At 37.7% G+C, this 16,809-nt stretch overlaps 1 protein-coding gene across 1 annotated transcript; it reads left to right on the top strand.

Moving 5' to 3' along the window:
• Positions 1–11,001: 11,001 nt before the first annotated feature.
• On the top strand, positions 11,002–15,939 carry LOC149837146 (putative serine/threonine-protein kinase PBL7). The gene is made up of 6 exons (XM_090005850.1): positions 11,002–11,438; positions 11,764–12,002; positions 14,076–14,467; positions 14,753–14,885; positions 15,340–15,429; positions 15,633–15,939. Exons 1-6 carry the CDS (start codon positions 11,132–11,134, stop codon positions 15,843–15,845), a joined length of 1,374 nt encoding a protein of 457 aa, XP_089861976.1. The 5' UTR covers positions 11,002–11,131; the 3' UTR covers positions 15,846–15,939.
• Positions 15,940–16,809: the final 870 nt, after the last annotated feature.

Raw genomic sequence — 16,809 nt, 5'->3', positions numbered from 1 at the left:
AAATATGTGAATGTCCTACTGTGTTTTGTGATTTTCTCACCCAAATATGCGCTTTTGAAGTGGCACTAAAATGCTTTAGCGGCGCTTTTGAAGTATCTCTAAAGGCTCATCACGCTTTTGAAGCATCGTTAAAGGCTTCAGCTGCACTTTTGAAGTGTTGTTAAAGGCTCATCACACTTTTGAAGTGTGTTTTTTTCAACAAACTCCTTTTACTAAAACTCGCATAAAGGGCAAAGACAGAAAGACATTCTCAAATGTATTATAACATTCATGTGCGAAGGTCAGAATAATCTTAAATATGAAAGCATGCAGGAGGACATTCACAAATGTGGAAGAAAATTCACATACTGGAGAGAAAATTCATAAATACAAGAAACAATTTGGATATTTGATATGGAAGTTCACATATCTGGAGAAAATTCACATGTGCAAAAGGTGAAAAGATCCTTTTACAACCGAAAAGTTGTGATTTTGAACATCGGTGGATTTTCAAAAATGTTAGGGTTTTTCAAAAAATGCATTATTTTTGTCATACAGTACTATAATTTTTTGTAGTTTTTTTTTATAGGCAAACTGGATTTAGGCAAACCCTCACTACTTATACAAATGAAAAATGATCGTACTGTATAACAAAAATGATGTGTTTCAAGAAATGTCCTATAATTTTTAAAATACTCCTGATATCCAAAACCACAAATACTCGAATATAAAAGGACCGTTTTAACCATTAATTTTCTCTCAAATATGTTGCTCAAGTATTGCATCCAAGATCTATAATAGACTTTGTCATCACTTTTTGACCCCAAAAATAAAGAATTTTAGAAAAACATAAAAAAGAACAAAGAAACTATACATAAATACATTTCTAAAGACACTTGATTCGTTGAAAAAAGATGAACGTACACTGAGATATAGCCCCAACAATGTTTCTAAAATAAGAGATAAACAAATATGGTTAAGCCTATCTTGATTAGTCTATACTATTTTTTGGCCATCTACATCAAAATTTGAAAAAATAATAAAAAGGACAAAGATAGACCAGAGCATTAGATTTTTAATGCCACCGAGATCACCTTGAGTAGTTGAGAAGAAACGTCCTCACGAAGATAGACTATTTGGTTGTTCCTGCCTGCGAAACATGTTTTAGTTTTAGTCTTAGAACTAAAAAATGAGAACCCTAAAGAGGGTTTTGGTTCTGACTTAAACCAGTAAAGTTATAGGCTTATATCTTAACTTTTCAATCACTATAAAAACGTAGGATGTCAGATCAGAAAGATAAAGATTTAATAACATAGATTGTTCTGCAGAAAATATGTGAATATGTAAAATTTCTCATATATATGTGGATTTTCTCAAATATATGTAAAGTTTTTCTTATATTTGCAGATTTTTTTTTTAAACATGTAAAATTCATCATATTTATGTAGATTTTCTCTTAAATATATGTGAAGGTTCTCTTATATATGCAGTTTTTCTTCTAAATATATGAGTTCTTCCTATATATGCTAATTTCCTTCTAAACATGCAAATTTTCTCTTACAATATGCAAATATGTGAATTTCCTCATATATATATGTGGATTTATTTCTAAATATATGTGAATTTCCTCCTAAACATGAGAATTTTCTCACATATATATATATTACTCCTAAATATATGTGAAATTCCTCCTATATATGTAAATTTTCTCCTAAATATATGAATTTCCTCTTAAAATATGTGAATATAAAAATTTTCTCATATATATGAATTTTCTTCTAAACATACAAAATTTCTTCTAAATATATGCGAAGTTCATCATATATATGCATATTTCACATGTTTAAGAAAAAATTCGCATATATAAGAGGAATTTCACATATATTTAAGAGAAAATTTGCATGTTTAGGAGAAAATTTATATATATATATATATGAATAAATTCACATGTTTATGAGAAAATATATATATAAGAGGAACTTCGCATATATGTGAGGAAATTCACATATATATGAAGAAATTCACATATTCGCATATTCTCTGTAAAACAGTTTCAGTTCTCATATATGTATCTCTTCAATTAAAAGTCAAAAACTTATGTTTTTATAGTCGTTGGAAAGATAAGATATAAGCCTATGACTTTATTGTTTTAAATCAAAACTAGAAACCCCTCTAGGGTTCTTGTTTTCTAGTTCTAAAACCAAAATAAAATTATGTTCTACAGATAGGAACAATCGAACACTCTATCTTGTAGAAAATGTTTCTTTCCAACCGCTTATCATATCAAAGTGATATTGGTGGTGTTGAAATAACACCTTGATCTATTTTTATTCTTTTTCAAATTTCTAACAAAGATGACCAAAAAATAGTATAGAATAATCAGGATAGGCGTAACCGCGCATGTTAATCTCCTATTTTAGAAATATTTTTGAGAAGATATCTCAGGACTCGTTTATTGTTTTTCACCAAATCAAGTATAGTTGAAAAGATATTTCTATCTATTTTATTGTTTTTGTGTTTTTCTGAAATTTTTTATTTTTTAGGTCGAAAATCAGTGACAAAGTCTATCATAAATCTTGGATAGAATACTTAGGCACATATTTGGGACTAAATTTGCATATAAGGAGAAAATCCATACATGTGAGGTTAAAATGATCTTTTTGCATTTGAATATTTGTGGTTTTGGTCATCGAGCAAATTTTAGGTTTTTAAAAAATTACGTCATTTTTACCATACAATACAGTTATTTTCTATTATACAAATGTACCATTGGGTTTTGACCTTTCAAAGTCCCTAACACAAGGTGGCATGAACTAACTTCTCCTACCAGATAATGTGAAACCATAGTTTTTTTTTCAACAGAGAAAACCAGGGTTAGGCAGACCCCTACCAGTTATACAACCATACCATTGAATTTGAACTTGCAACGTCCCAACACAAGGTGACGTCCACTAACTGCTCCTGCCAGACAAGCAGAGCCCCCATTGGTAAGGTGAACCCATAGTTATCAACACGTTAAATGACAAAAAAATATTTGAAAGGTTTTTCATTCAAAAAGATGGCTGAAGGAAGAAAATTCAGCCAGGTTTGATTCAGTTTTAATTGTATAAGATGGGGTCAAAAAATGGACATGTGCATGAGATTTTTCCTTAAAAAACAAGTTAGGGTATAGGAACTATGCGATTTAGGTTCAATAATCATTGTTGTCTAAACCCAAAATCCATAATTGAGTTTTTGTAAAAAGTATTTTTTTTTAAATAAATCTTTGTGTTCTAAAAGTTTCTCTACACGTCATGCAAGCACAAAAAAAAACACAGAGAACGCAATATGAAGTGAGGGTAGAAGCAAATAACACATAGAAAGCAATACGAAGTGAGGGTAGAAGCAAATAAAACACGAACACTTATAAAACCAACATGTTGAAAGCTTACAACAACAACAAACAACAACAACTACGCCTTCATCCCAAAACAATTGGGGTCAGCGATATGAACCAAAAAGGAAATTCATTTTGGGTCTTCCACATGAATCCTTTTCCTCCAATCATTTCTATCCAACGCCATGTCCTCGGTGAGGTTCAAAGCATTCATATCCTTTCCTATCATCTCCATCCAAGTCTTCCTAGGCCTACCCCGACCTCTTTTAACTAATATATTTTCCCATTTCTCCAACCTTCTAACTGGAGCATCATTAGGCCTTCGCCGAATATGTCCAAACCACCGTAAACGATTCTCTCGCATCTTATTTTCAATGGGTGCAACACCTACCTTCTTACGTATCTCTTCGTTCCGAATCTTATCTTTTATTGTATTTCCACACATCCATCTAAGCATCCGCATCTCAGCTACACTCATTTTTTGAATATGATGTCTCTTGGCAGCCCAACATTCCGTACCATATAGTAAAGCGGGTCTAATAGTCGTCCTATAAAACTTTCCCTTCAACCGCAATGGCATTCTACGATCGCACAGCACTCCAGTAGCACTTTTCCATTTCATCCACCCAACCTTTATCCTATGATTTACATCTCCATCAATTTCTCCATACTTTTGAATGATGGATCCCAAATATTTGAAATAATCATTCACCGGTATATTTTGCTCACCAAGCTTCACTACACTCCCATCACTACTTCGTTGCTTACTAAACCGACATTCCATATATTCAGTCTTACTCTTACTCAACTTAAAACCTCTAGCTTCCAATGTCTGTCTCCATAATTCTAACTTAGCATTAACCCCATCTCTAGACTCATCAATCAAAACAATATCATCAGCAAACAACATACACCACGGTACATTTTCTTGAATTGATCTCGTAAGCTCATCCATCACTATTGCAAATAGGAAAGGGCTTAAAGCAGATCCTTGATGTAACCCAACCGTTATCGGGAAATTGGTTGTCACCCCTCCACAAGTGCGGACATTGGTTACTACTCCTTCATACATATCTTTAATTATACTAATGTACTTGAGAGAAACATCTTTCTTCATCATTGTCCACCAGAGAACGTCCCTAGGTACTCTATCGTATGCCTTCTCTAAATCAATAAAAACCATATGCAAATCTTTGTTCCTCTCTCTATATCTTCCATAGTTGATCTTCCAGGCATAAAACCAAATTGATTCTCCGATATCATGACAACCTTCCTCAACCTAGACTCAATCACCCTCTCCCAAAGTTTCATAGTATGACTCATGAGTTTTATACCACGATAGTTTGTGCAATCTTGTATATCACCCTTATTCTTATATAAAGGCACCAAAGTACTCTTCCTCCACTCATTAGGCATCTTATTTGTTCGCCAAATCAAGTTAAAAAGATTTGTCAACCATTCTAAACCTTTCTCTCCCAAGCATTTCCAAGCCTCGATAGGTATACCATCTGGGCCAACTGCCCTTCTTGATTTCATTTTCTTCAAAGCCTCTGCAATTTCTTTCTTTTGAATCTTGCGCATGAAGTCACGATTTATCTCATGAAAAGGAATGGAGAAGTCTCCAAGATCTTGAGCATGACTATCATTAAATAGCTTATCAAAATAATCTTTCCATCTCTCCTTAATCTCCTCATCTTTGACTAAAACCCCTTGCGTTTCATCTTTGATACATCTAACCATACCCAAATCCTTCGATTTCCTATCTCTCATCTTTGCAAGCCTATAAATATCCTTCTCGCCTTCTTTGGTATCCAACTTGTCATAAACCTCCTTATATACCTTAGCCCTCGCGTTTCGAACAACTTTTTTAGCTTCCTTCTTTGCTATCATATACTTCTCCAAATTCTCATTATCACGACTCTTACTTAGATTTCTATAACACTCTCTTTTAACCTTAATAGCTAATTTGACATCCTCGTTCCACCATGATGTATCCTTACCTAGTGGTGCACCGCCTTTAGACTCACCCAATACCTCCTTAGCTACTTTTCTCATACCACCCGCTATCTTATTCCACATTGATTCTGAATCCTCCTCGAGACACCAATCAACTTCCTTAACTACCTGCTCTACAAACATTCCTTGTTTAGCTCCTTTCAGTGCCCACCACTTAATTCTAGGATCTATCCTATGTCTATCCCTTTTGCGGCATTGTCTAATTCTAAGATCTAAAATTAAGACTCTATGTTGTGTAGCTACACTTTCTCCTGGTATAACCTTACAATCGATGCAACAACCCCTATCTCTCTTTCTAAGTAGGAAAAAATCTATCTGACTCGTATTAACCCCACTTTTAAATGTTACTAGGTGAGACTCCCTCTTCCTAAACCAAGTGTTTGCTAAGATCATATCATAGGACAAACAAAAATCTAAAATCCTTTCTCCACTTTCATTTCTTTCTCCTATACCATAGCCTCCATGGATATTCTCAAATCCATCCCTACTAATGCCTACATGTCCATTAAGGTCACCGCCGATGAAAAGCTTTTCTCCATAAGATGTCTCTTGTACTACTCCATCTAAATCTTCCCAAAATTGATGCTTAATGGAATCATCTAAACCTACTTGAGGTGCATAAACACTAATAATATTAATAATATTCGTACCTAATACTAATTTAATAAGTAAAATTCTATCACCCTTCCTACGGACCTCAACTACATTATCTATAAACTGACGACTCATAACAATCCCTACTCCATTCCTATTCCTATTTATTCCTGTATACCAAATCTTATATCCCCAAGGTTCTATCACTTTAGCTTTCTCACCTACCCATTTGGTCTCTTGAAGACATAAAATATCAATCTTTCTCCTACACATAACATCTACTAACTCTACCAACTTACCAGTTAAAGACCCTATGTTCCAAGTGGCTAACCTAATTTTATGGTCTTGGACTAACTTCTTTACCCCCACCCGTCCAACAAAGTGAGGGAACCCTTGCCTATTTGACACCACACCCGGGCGCCGGTGTGACGTGTCGCTTCTGGGCGACGACCTAGCAACCCTTGCACATTTATCACTGCCTCCGGGCCTAGAGAGTACAGCGCGTCGCTCAGTAGGAAACGCCCCAACGAAATTCTCATATTGGTTCATTTTCATAGGATATGACAAAGTTTTTATGCTGGCTGTCACAGGCCTACCGCAACCCTCCTCCTTTATCCGGGCTTGGGACCGGCAGTGTATAACTACACAGGCGAAGTTAACATGTTGAAAGCTTGTTATAAAAAAATTATTTGTTTTTTTAATATAAAAATATATAGGAAGTGATAAGGAAGCCAGAAAGATACTTTAAGGAAGCAAAAGATAATCGATTTTGGAAACAAGGAGGAAGTGAGCTTCTCACTAAAGAGAACCGAGTTTTCCATATTTCGGAAGCATGTTTTCTAAAGCTTCTCCTCCTTGAGTTTCTTTCATCCGAAGTGAGTTTGTTCACGTAGGAAGAAGCTTGCAGTAACTATTGTGTACCCTTGTATAGTATCGTGTAACCCATTTACGGTTTGTCCCCATTCATTGTGGATCCAAAGATCCATTCCTCAATCCTAATTCCATGTACATCTTCATGACACCATTGAGGTCCGAAATCAGGTCGCAATCCACATAATTCTTGAGTCTGGTCTTTTTTGAGTCCGGGTTGGTCTGCTCTAATATCCGCAGGTTGTGTCACCATCTCCACCACTCCCATCTCCCAAATATGGAATTTCAAACAATGGGGGGGGGTTCATTAATTCCCTATCTCAACCCGCATCTCTCCAGCTCCCAAACAAAGCCTTAGGTTATAGACTGTGTTTGGAGAAGCAAGTGAGAATTCTCATGAACAAGAGTTCTCATTGTGTCCCACACTTCTTTTGTTTGGAGGCTGCTTTCAAGTTTCAACTTTCCCTAAAACTCCACTCCCTTTCCTTGTAGACTTTATTAAAACAAGGAAGCAAGTAAACCCTTCTCTTTATATCTCGATATACTATAGACCCCGGGGGCAGGGGTCTTAGCCTGCATGACGACCTTAGGTATGTAAACTGAGTCAGAGGGTCTTTGTGCCTGGTGTGGTTTCTTCGGGTTATAAATCCAAAAAAGTAAACCCATCTCTTTATATCTCGTTATACTATCTATGAAAATGGCAAGTGCAATTGCTGAAACTTGTGGGCCTTATAACTTTCTACTTTTTCTCAAGCTAGCTATTAAGAATTCACATTACCTAATCAACTCTAAATCCAAGTATACTCTCTAAGTTCACATCCAAGCTTTCAAGTGCCTGGCACCGTAAAGTAGGGCTCTCAATTGGTCAGGTCTGTGTTGGACACCTGACCCAACCCAAACATAAGGGTGTGGCATAAAAATGATGTGCAGATATTATTTTGGTCAATCCAAACATTTCAGATGTTCTTTAAATTATTCAGGTCAGGTTTGAGATTCCATTTTCTTAACTTGATATAACTGAACTTAAACCAGAACCGGGTTACTTGTCAATTGGCAGGTTTGGGTGGAGTACGAATCCCATCATTTAACATAAGATGGTGGTGACTACCATCCTACGTTTATCTGAAGTTGTCAACCAACAGGTAGGATTTGTCCATATTTTCACCAGGATTTGGACTGATCCTAGCCATTCATATGCACTAGTTGGATGGCTGGGATTTGTTAGAGAACAGATCTAACATCAATTCAAATCTTACATAAGTTGAAATACAAGAATACAAACACAAGCACATACATAGTTTTGCGTGGTTCGGCCAGGCGTGCCTATGTCCACGATAATCTCTCTCTCTCTCTCTCTCTCTCTCTCTCTCTCTCTCTCTCTCTCTCTCTTCAATATTTTTCTTGAGATAGGAGAGATTTAATTTAATGCTCATTTGATTTCAAGATGAAATAGGTTTCTTAAACCTTCCCTATTCAGATCTCGACTCTCAAGACTATATATGTTTGGAGAGTCCTTCAGGTGATCTCGACTTTCAAGACTATATATGTTTAGAACTCTCCTTTGAATATGTTTATCTTCCTTAGAGTCTTCTTGATTGATAAGGTTGATGAGTGAGTTCTTCCAAAAGTGCGACTCTTGATTATTCTTGGAGTCTTAATCTATCTTAAAACCATATGAGCCTACTTAAGGATGTCCATCTTTATCCCCCCTTGCAAGTTCATATCTTTAACAGTTAATGTCTTCAAACAACCTGGTACATAGAGGTTTGGTTAACTAACACAATGAATTTAGCTTCAAGTTTCTTTTATTTTACTCAGACAGTGAAAATCTATTTCAACAAGATTAACATAGGACCTATGTCAAAGGGTGGGATCCTTTTTTTTACCGACACATTGACAACCCTAGGGGCAATTACCAATTGCCTCTGTTCAAAAGGGAACAGGAATGTGGCAGAACATTGGAAACTAATTTGTGCAGGGAATTGACAGGTCCCTGCTCCAATCATGTCTCTTTTTAGAGCACCTATTTCCAAAAACAGCCACAACCATTTGTTGCCAAATTGGCTAGGCTTGGTGCACTGGGCTGACTCGGTGCATTCTTTCTAAGCTTTGTCATCTCATATTGAACTCAGCTGACTCTTGATTCAAACTTAGTCAAGAATCTGGTTCAAGTCAGCCATCTATTCAGCTAAATCTTGGCTCAAAAAGCAGAGCCTGTGAGCTACTTTCACTCCTGAGAAAATAGACCGTTTTCTCTCTCAAGTGGGAAGGTACTTTAGAGCTTTGCAAACATGTGATTCATTTTCACAAAAGAAAAATGATCAAAAGGACATTATTTTCACAGGTGAGAAAATAAATCCACAAAAATGCTCTCGACTCTTCGTTATGGTTCAACCACTTTCTTAGGGGGCAGTAATCTACTTTCCTGTTTGTTTATTATAGTGTAAAACACTAAAATCTATGTGAGAACAAAAATAGTTAACTATTGGCTTATTGAGCCAAAAAAGAGAAAACCACCTGTTATTCTAAAAGGCCTAGAGGAAAATGCGGAAAAATATTTTTAAAATGATTTAGGACTTTATAAAAGCATAAATTAAGCAATTATTTGATGACCAAGTCACGGAATTTGTTGTCTTCGAAACGCTGAAAAGGATGGATGCTCTCAGAGAGAGAAAGAGAGAGAGAAAGAGAAAACAAGCTAAAAGCCTAAAACAATGTTACATTTTATTAATTCTCCTGCTTTTAACGGTTTTTCAAACATAGGAAACTCGACAGAATATTTATATGGGTACCTAAACGTACCAAACAAAAAGATACCATCAAAGTGTTCAAACAAAATTAACATTTTTGGGCATGAGCTAAAAGGGTAACCAAGATGCGGATTTATCATCTCAGCTACAGCTAACGGTAGCCAAGGTGGCCCTTTCTTTTCATGGGACCACCCACAGGAAATGAAGCCATATATGAAAGTTACCTTACCATGGAACACTTTCATTAAGCTACAAAAATTTAGCTGTAAAAGTATGTCTAGGCATCACGTGAAATGCAGCCAAGTTGAACAACTCAATCCTTTCCTTACCAATCTAACACCATCGAAAATCATGAAGTTTGGTTGCACTTCTGCAAAAAAAAAGAAAAGGAAATATCGTGTTCAAACTTGGTCATTGGAGTTCATGAACTTGCTTATATTTCTTTGGTGATAGATGTCTCGAGTTTAGGAGGCCCGTTTTTTGACACATTTGATTAGAAGCAAAGCGCAAATGGGCTCCAACTTTGAGATGCATATTGTTAATTTTAGTTCATACATGCATTTAATACAACTAGTTGTATTGGAAGTACAAATAACCAGCTGTCATTGATGTCAATCTTGAGGAAATGCATTGCAGTATTTAAGAGTAGTGTTTCGAGATCACCATCCATGGCTGGGTGATAGTACTCAGCTTTTTTGGCGTTTCCTATGCAACAGGTATGAGCAGCAGTCATATTGTTGCACAGGATAACTGATATGGTCCATCCATCTGGGGGACTCACATGACCAAAAATCAAGTGCATCGTTTTCTCTTTTTTGTGGCCCTTGAGACTTCTGCCTTGGGTTGTGGTAGGAGCCCCATGGTAGTAGCCAATTCCCAAGGTTGACGGACACATTTAAGGCCCGTTCCATAGAAGGGAATACCCTTTAATGAGAAAAGGCATAAGCTTTAAAAAAACTTTAATCAGCATCACTTTCCCATGAAAACCCATTCACACGAGGGAGGTGTAAATGGATTTTCATGGTATCGGAGGGAAAAACTTGAGTCCACACTTGCCAGCATTGAACTTTTGTTATTCAGTTTGTTTTACTAATGGTGAGAAAAGTTAGGTATTTCCTGCCAACGTGGCATTTTCCCATAAAAAATGAAACAAACGACCCTTTAAGAAATAAGAATCATGATTATATATATATATATATATATATATATATATATATAGAGAGAGAGAGAGAGAGAGAGAGAGAGAGATTGTTGATGATGATGTCGGACAGTCTGGCTGTTACCCCCCCCCACATGATTCCACGCTCGTTCACGTGCACCTTTTGCTTTCTCTTTCTCCTTTCTTTGTCTCTTTTGTCGTCTCTAAAGCCCATGAATTCAATAAATACAAAACTACATTAGCCTCTCTCTCTCACACACACACAATGGATGGATTACCCTCACAAAACCCAATGACATTCTTCCTCTCATTCCACGACCGCCCCTCTTCTCCCATCTTCTTCTGCTTCATCTTCTTCTAACACTTCCTCTTTTTGCCCCCATACTCATGGGACACCGTTCTAAATTTTCCCCATCGAGTAACCTGCCATCATCTCCTCCTCCAATAAGTAGCCATCATGACCATCACCACCACCATGGAATCTCATACACGGCCTTCATCCTCATTATCATTATTCCCACCTTTCTGATCTGTTCCCTTCTTGGGATCTTCATCTTTTTTATTTGCTTCTCCAAATCCTCTAAAAGTGAAAAGGGCAGCAGCAACAATGACAACACCAACAAAGGAAAACGTGATAAGAAGCTTTCTGAATTGGGGATCTCTGGCTCCACATGGTCCATCAGTTCTAGTCCAGGCAAGCTTCTTACCTACCTTCTCATTAGCACTTGTTGGTTAGCTCTAGCTATTGCTCTAAGTACATTGGTGGTGATGTACATTGTCCATCCTTAGTTATATTTGCAATATCTTAATTGAAAATATGCTGATGAAAAATCCACCTTTATGTAATTCAATAAGAAGTTGACATAGAAAGCTTTTCACTGCCTAGGTGTGTCTAAAGTTGATGTAATTTTGATACTTAGAGCAAGACCCTTGTGTGGTTTTTGTGCAAGTTTTCTCCTTTTTAGGTTTTATTGATGAAAACTAAAGCTTATTAGTCATTTGTGTTTATGAGAGAGCAGATGCGAGGAATTGTATGTATGGAGAAGTGGGTAGGCCGAGTGTTGCTAAATTTAGGGGAGGCCAGGTTTTCACATACAGGCAGCTGGAGTTGGCTACTGACAAATTTAGCCAAGGAAATGTGATTGGTAATGGAGGTTTTGGGGTGGTGTATAGAGGGGTTCTAAGGGATGGAACTGTGGCTGCTGTCAAGAGGCTGAATGGTGACGGAAAGCATGGTGAGCGTGAGTTCAGAATGGAGGTAGGCCAACCTCTCTCTCTCTCTCTCTCTCTCTCTCTCTCTCTCTCTCTCTCTCTCTCTCTCTCTCTTATTTCAGGGTTAATGAAGGTTATAAGAAGCAAAAATTGCTCTGCTTCTTAATTGCCTTCTTGCATTCATAAATTACGAGATTGATTCTGTTTGTTTTATAACATAAGAAAACAGTGGGAATTAGAAGACCAATTCAAAAGGGTTTCAAAGGATTTTAAAGAGTTCGTGATTGAAAGGCTCTCTTATTTATTATGTATTCACAAGACTTTCCGCTTGATAAGATTTGAATGGGGTTTAGAGAAAACCAAACAAACAAAATTTCATTTACTTTCATTCGAGAAATTTGCCGTTGGTGAATTTTCCCTTGTATTTTCCATAACTTGGGATGCTGCAGCCTTTCATACGCAAATATAATAGAATTTCTTTTAGTTGTCTCTGTTTCTTTAACGTTGTAACGAAGTCAAAGCGGTGAAGGTAATATTTTAACCGAGTCAACAACTGTAAAAGACAGTCAAGCATGATATAGTGATACAACATGTGAAGAGACTCAGAAAAACCAGTATGATGCTTAAAAAAACAACTCTGCCCATAGAAAGTGCAAACCACCCCAAACCCAACCATATCTCATTCTCTCTTGAATGGGAGGTGTGTTGCGGTTTCCCAATGTGCCTTCATGCTATCTACTGTCTGTGAGCAGTAGTGTTACCAGAACACTGCATTGGAAATGGAGTTGGCAGGGTTATATCATATTTCAACACCATTCACAAGTTCATGCTTTTGGCAACTCCATCCTCAACATGACATTTTGACCAAACCATATTTTGGCAACACATGAAAATGATGTGTTCATCCCAACGCAAAGCTCCGGAACAGAGCCTTAGGTCCTGTTTGGAATCTAGGCACCGGAGGCAGCAGGAGTGGGAAGTGTGGAATACCCATTGCTAGTTGTTTGGGATGGATGCAGTTGTAAGAAATGATGGAACTGGGATGGTATTTGACGCCTCCAGTTCCACATTTAGAAGTGGTAGTTGCTGAATGCTACACCAGTTCCCACACCGGTGCATACTCCGACAACCTCCCCAATGCTCTTCCAGTTATAATTTGAACTTTTCAGCTGCATTCCAAACAGTTGCACAAGTGAAAGTGGTAAATCCTTAGCTGAACAGGTCCACTTATCCCAAACAACCATGTGGATTTGCTAAAACCATAAATTTTGGGGATTCAGCATCCTTAACTACCACCGACTGGACGATTCCAAACATGGCCTTAAAGTAGCTTGAAGGCTTTGAGTGGGGTTGGTGCCTTAAGGGGCCTCGACAAAGAGTCAAAAGGACTTGGGAGTATAGTTATTAGGCGCAGCTCTGAGTTAAGCATCTCACATTATTGAACTAAACTCATATAGACTGATGTTTTTCCAATTGAATTAGCTCCACTGTCAAAGACTTGTGTGAGGAAGACTAGACTAAGTCATACACTAAGTCGGCCATAATTGAGACTCAATCTTATATTCGTTGTCCCCCCAAGGACATAATCGACTGGAACATGTTCTCAACCACACTCATAAATCTCGTTCTCGGGTTTTTCTCATCAAAAGAAAAACTCATTACATTTAAAAATATTGGGAAAACCTCAGTATTTATAGTATTGAAATGTATAAGAAAATAAATTATATACCACATATTAAATATTAGAATCATAAAAATCGTGATGATATCACTATAAAATTGTGAATATCATAATATATTGGAAATTTGCAAGATTTTCAAAATCTTATGAGGCCGTCTGGATTTTTACAGCTTGTGCATATCCCCTCATCATTAGATTTTCAAGATCTGAGTGATATTTTTTACAACTGTCTCAAAATGAGTCTACACCAAGTCATCAAATGTATGCCATAAGGTTTTGGACCTTGTCAAATGCAAGTCAGTTTTGCCAAGTTATGGAATTCCAGTGTTTTCATCTCTCTCTCTCTCTCTCTCTCTCTCTCTCTCTCTCTCTCTCTCTCTCTCGGGGGTTGCAGATAGCTAACTACACATTGCTTTGCAACAACTGCAAACATGACAGGTTGATCTTTTGAGCCGTTTGCACTCTCCATACGTGGTTCAACTACTGGGCTACTGTGCGGACCAACAGCACAGGCTTCTTGTATTTGAATTTATGTCCAATGGAAACCTTGAGGAGCACCTCTTTTCCAGCGGGCAAGAGGGGAGCCCCCCACTTCTAGATTGGGAGACCAGAATGAGAATCGCCCTCGACTGTGCTAAGGGCCTTGAATATCTGCATGAGCTTATGTCTCCCGTGATCATCCATAGGGACTTCAAGAGTAGCAATGTCCTTCTTGATGGTGATTACAGGGCTAAGGTCTCCGATTTTGGGCTTGCCAAGATGGGTTCGGATAAGATAAATGGTCTGATCGCCACGCGTGTGCTTGGTACTACCGGATACGTTGCACCTGAGTGAGTTTGCTTGCTTGTCTCTCATGCCATCTTTCTCTAACCATGCATGTACAAGGCTTTGCACTTGTATAATTATGTGCATCTCTTGGGCACACATGCAGTGCATGCTTGCACGCGTGCGCACACACACACACATGCAAGCCTATCTTTCTCATCAATGGAGCACTTTGTATATGAAGATAATATAACACGCAAATGAATACTGAACAAAATAAGTTCATTATTATAAAAATGTTATTTGTATATGTATATTAGTTTAGTTTTGATAATCTGTTAAAACTGCAGGTATGCTTTGACCGGCAAACTGACCACAAAGTCAGATGTTTACAGTTTTGGAGTAGTGCTGCTTGAGCTTATCAGTGGAAGGGCTCCAGTTGATACAAAAAGGCCACCTGGGGAGCAGGCATTGGTCTCATGGGTATGGCCTCCAAGACTAACAAATCAACGGCCACCAGTAGTAGCAGCAGTAGGAATAGTGGTAGTGCGATAATGTGTTTCCATGGGTTGGTTACAGTGCGCACACCCAACCTTTCTGCTGCAGAACATTTATCTCTGAGAGAAGTTGGTGTTGGCCATCTCCATCACCATTTCATAAAGACACATTATATGCAGTGTCGCATGCAGCAACCTATCTGACAACCATCCATCTTGCCATTTCCCGAGATAGGTGTGTTGGCTATCTCGAGAAATGTTGAGATGGATGGCCAACAGTAGCGGAGCTGCATGCTCAGCATGCCGTGCCGTTGCATAAAAAATGGCCTCTTTCATAAATGCTTTACCCAACACAAGCTCATTAAGTTTTACCATAAATGCTTTTTCCAAGACAAGCTCATTACATTGTACTAAAAACATTAAACACTATGCTTTCTCAGGCACTACCAAGATTGACCAGCAGAGATAAAGTTGCTCAAATGGTTGACCCAGCTCTAGAAGGGCAGTATTCGATGAAAGAACTCATACAGGTCAGTTAATCATCCTCCTTATCACCTGACCTAGGACTCATATATGGCTCAAGCTAGTTCAGGCCCTTCAGTAACACGGCCTAAGACTTATCTGTTGGAACAGACAAACACATATGAGCTTATGAAATCCTGTTGGTGATTTATGCTTTTAATTATCATCACCATCATCCTTGACACTGTCAAATAACAAAATCATGTTGCAGGTAGCTGCCATTGCTGCCATGTGTGTACAACCAGAAGCAGATTACAGACCCCTAATAACTGACGTGGTCCAATCCCTCGTACCTCTGGTTAAGCACAGAGCTACTGTTACTATTGCTAAAACCCCCAAACTTCGGCATCAAATCATCACCCTTAGATCCTCATCCATCGATAGTGGCAGCAGTGGAACCAGCATCAACAGTCCACGCTTGTGAAACAACTACAGAATTCAACAGAAGAGGCTTATCCACGCTGAGATTGTATTTGTTTTACTGTTTCTCATTTTGTCAATATGATTTATATGCAAAATTAAGAGGTGTTCAACTTCATTACCTGTTCAAATTATAAAACCAGACATGCAAACGAAGATGAGGAAAAAAAAACATTAACTGGAAGCATAGACTACCTGAGAGAGAGAGAGAGAGTCGGGAATCTGATGGCTCAGATGTTAGCACATGCATCATTATTCAATAAGGAAATCGACTTACAAGAGGAGCTAACAGCTTCACAAATAGAATGTGCTTTGTACACAGGAAAAGCACAGAAAAACATCATCAAGGACATGAGTACAAGAAATGATATGAAGCTACAAAGCTTGGCTATAAGGTCTTGTCTTCAAACCCTTGTTATTCAGGCAAGGAATATTTGCAGAAACCCAGCCAGTGATTTTAGGCAAACGCTGCACATTTGCTTCTGGTATTACAAGAGTCACCTCATGTCTTGAAGATGACATTTGTTGTGGACTGCAGATGAGGTCTAGATTTACATCTTACCTTCAGTATTTTCAATAACAAAACTTAAAACTTTGATTTCAATAAATCAATATGAAACTACTATTTATGTGCTCTATACTTCTATTTGCCAATGAACTTTCAATTTCAGTAGGTGAATCCAGAAGTGCCAATGCTTGAACCCCATACCAGGAGTGTGTGTGCAAGATTGGCATTCAATAGCAGCATAAAGTGGCCAAGTCATACCTCGTAGCATATGTATAATTGATGGTACATCATATATCTCTACATGGACTTGCTTCAAGTTGCTTATGACCAGAATCCATAATGCCAGTTAATGAGCAAAATCAGTCTCTAGACTCAATAATAAATCTGAGCCTTGTGCTTTTGACATGTACATATAAATGTAATTTGCATTTACACATAGTTACAAGGACACTGTACCTGA

Source organism: Nuphar pumila, chromosome 5 (genome assembly GCF_984573655.1).
Source record: "Nuphar pumila chromosome 5, dmNupPumi1.hap1.1, whole genome shotgun sequence".
Classification (NCBI taxonomy): Eukaryota; Viridiplantae; Streptophyta; class Magnoliopsida; order Nymphaeales; family Nymphaeaceae; genus Nuphar; species Nuphar pumila.
This window is presented reverse-complemented; position numbering and strand designations above follow the sequence as displayed.

Coding starts and splice junctions, on each gene's coding strand:
- LOC149837146 (XM_090005850.1), top strand. CDS start 11,132: ATGGGACACCGTTCTAAATTTTCCCCATCGAGTAACCTGCCATCATCT. Junction 14,468..14,752: donor ACCGGATACGTTGCACCTGA/GTGAGTTTGCTT, acceptor TTAAAACTGCAG/GTATGCTTTGACCGGCAAAC. Junction 14,886..15,339: donor AGCAGGCATTGGTCTCATGG/GTATGGCCTCCA, acceptor ATGCTTTCTCAG/GCACTACCAAGATTGACCAG.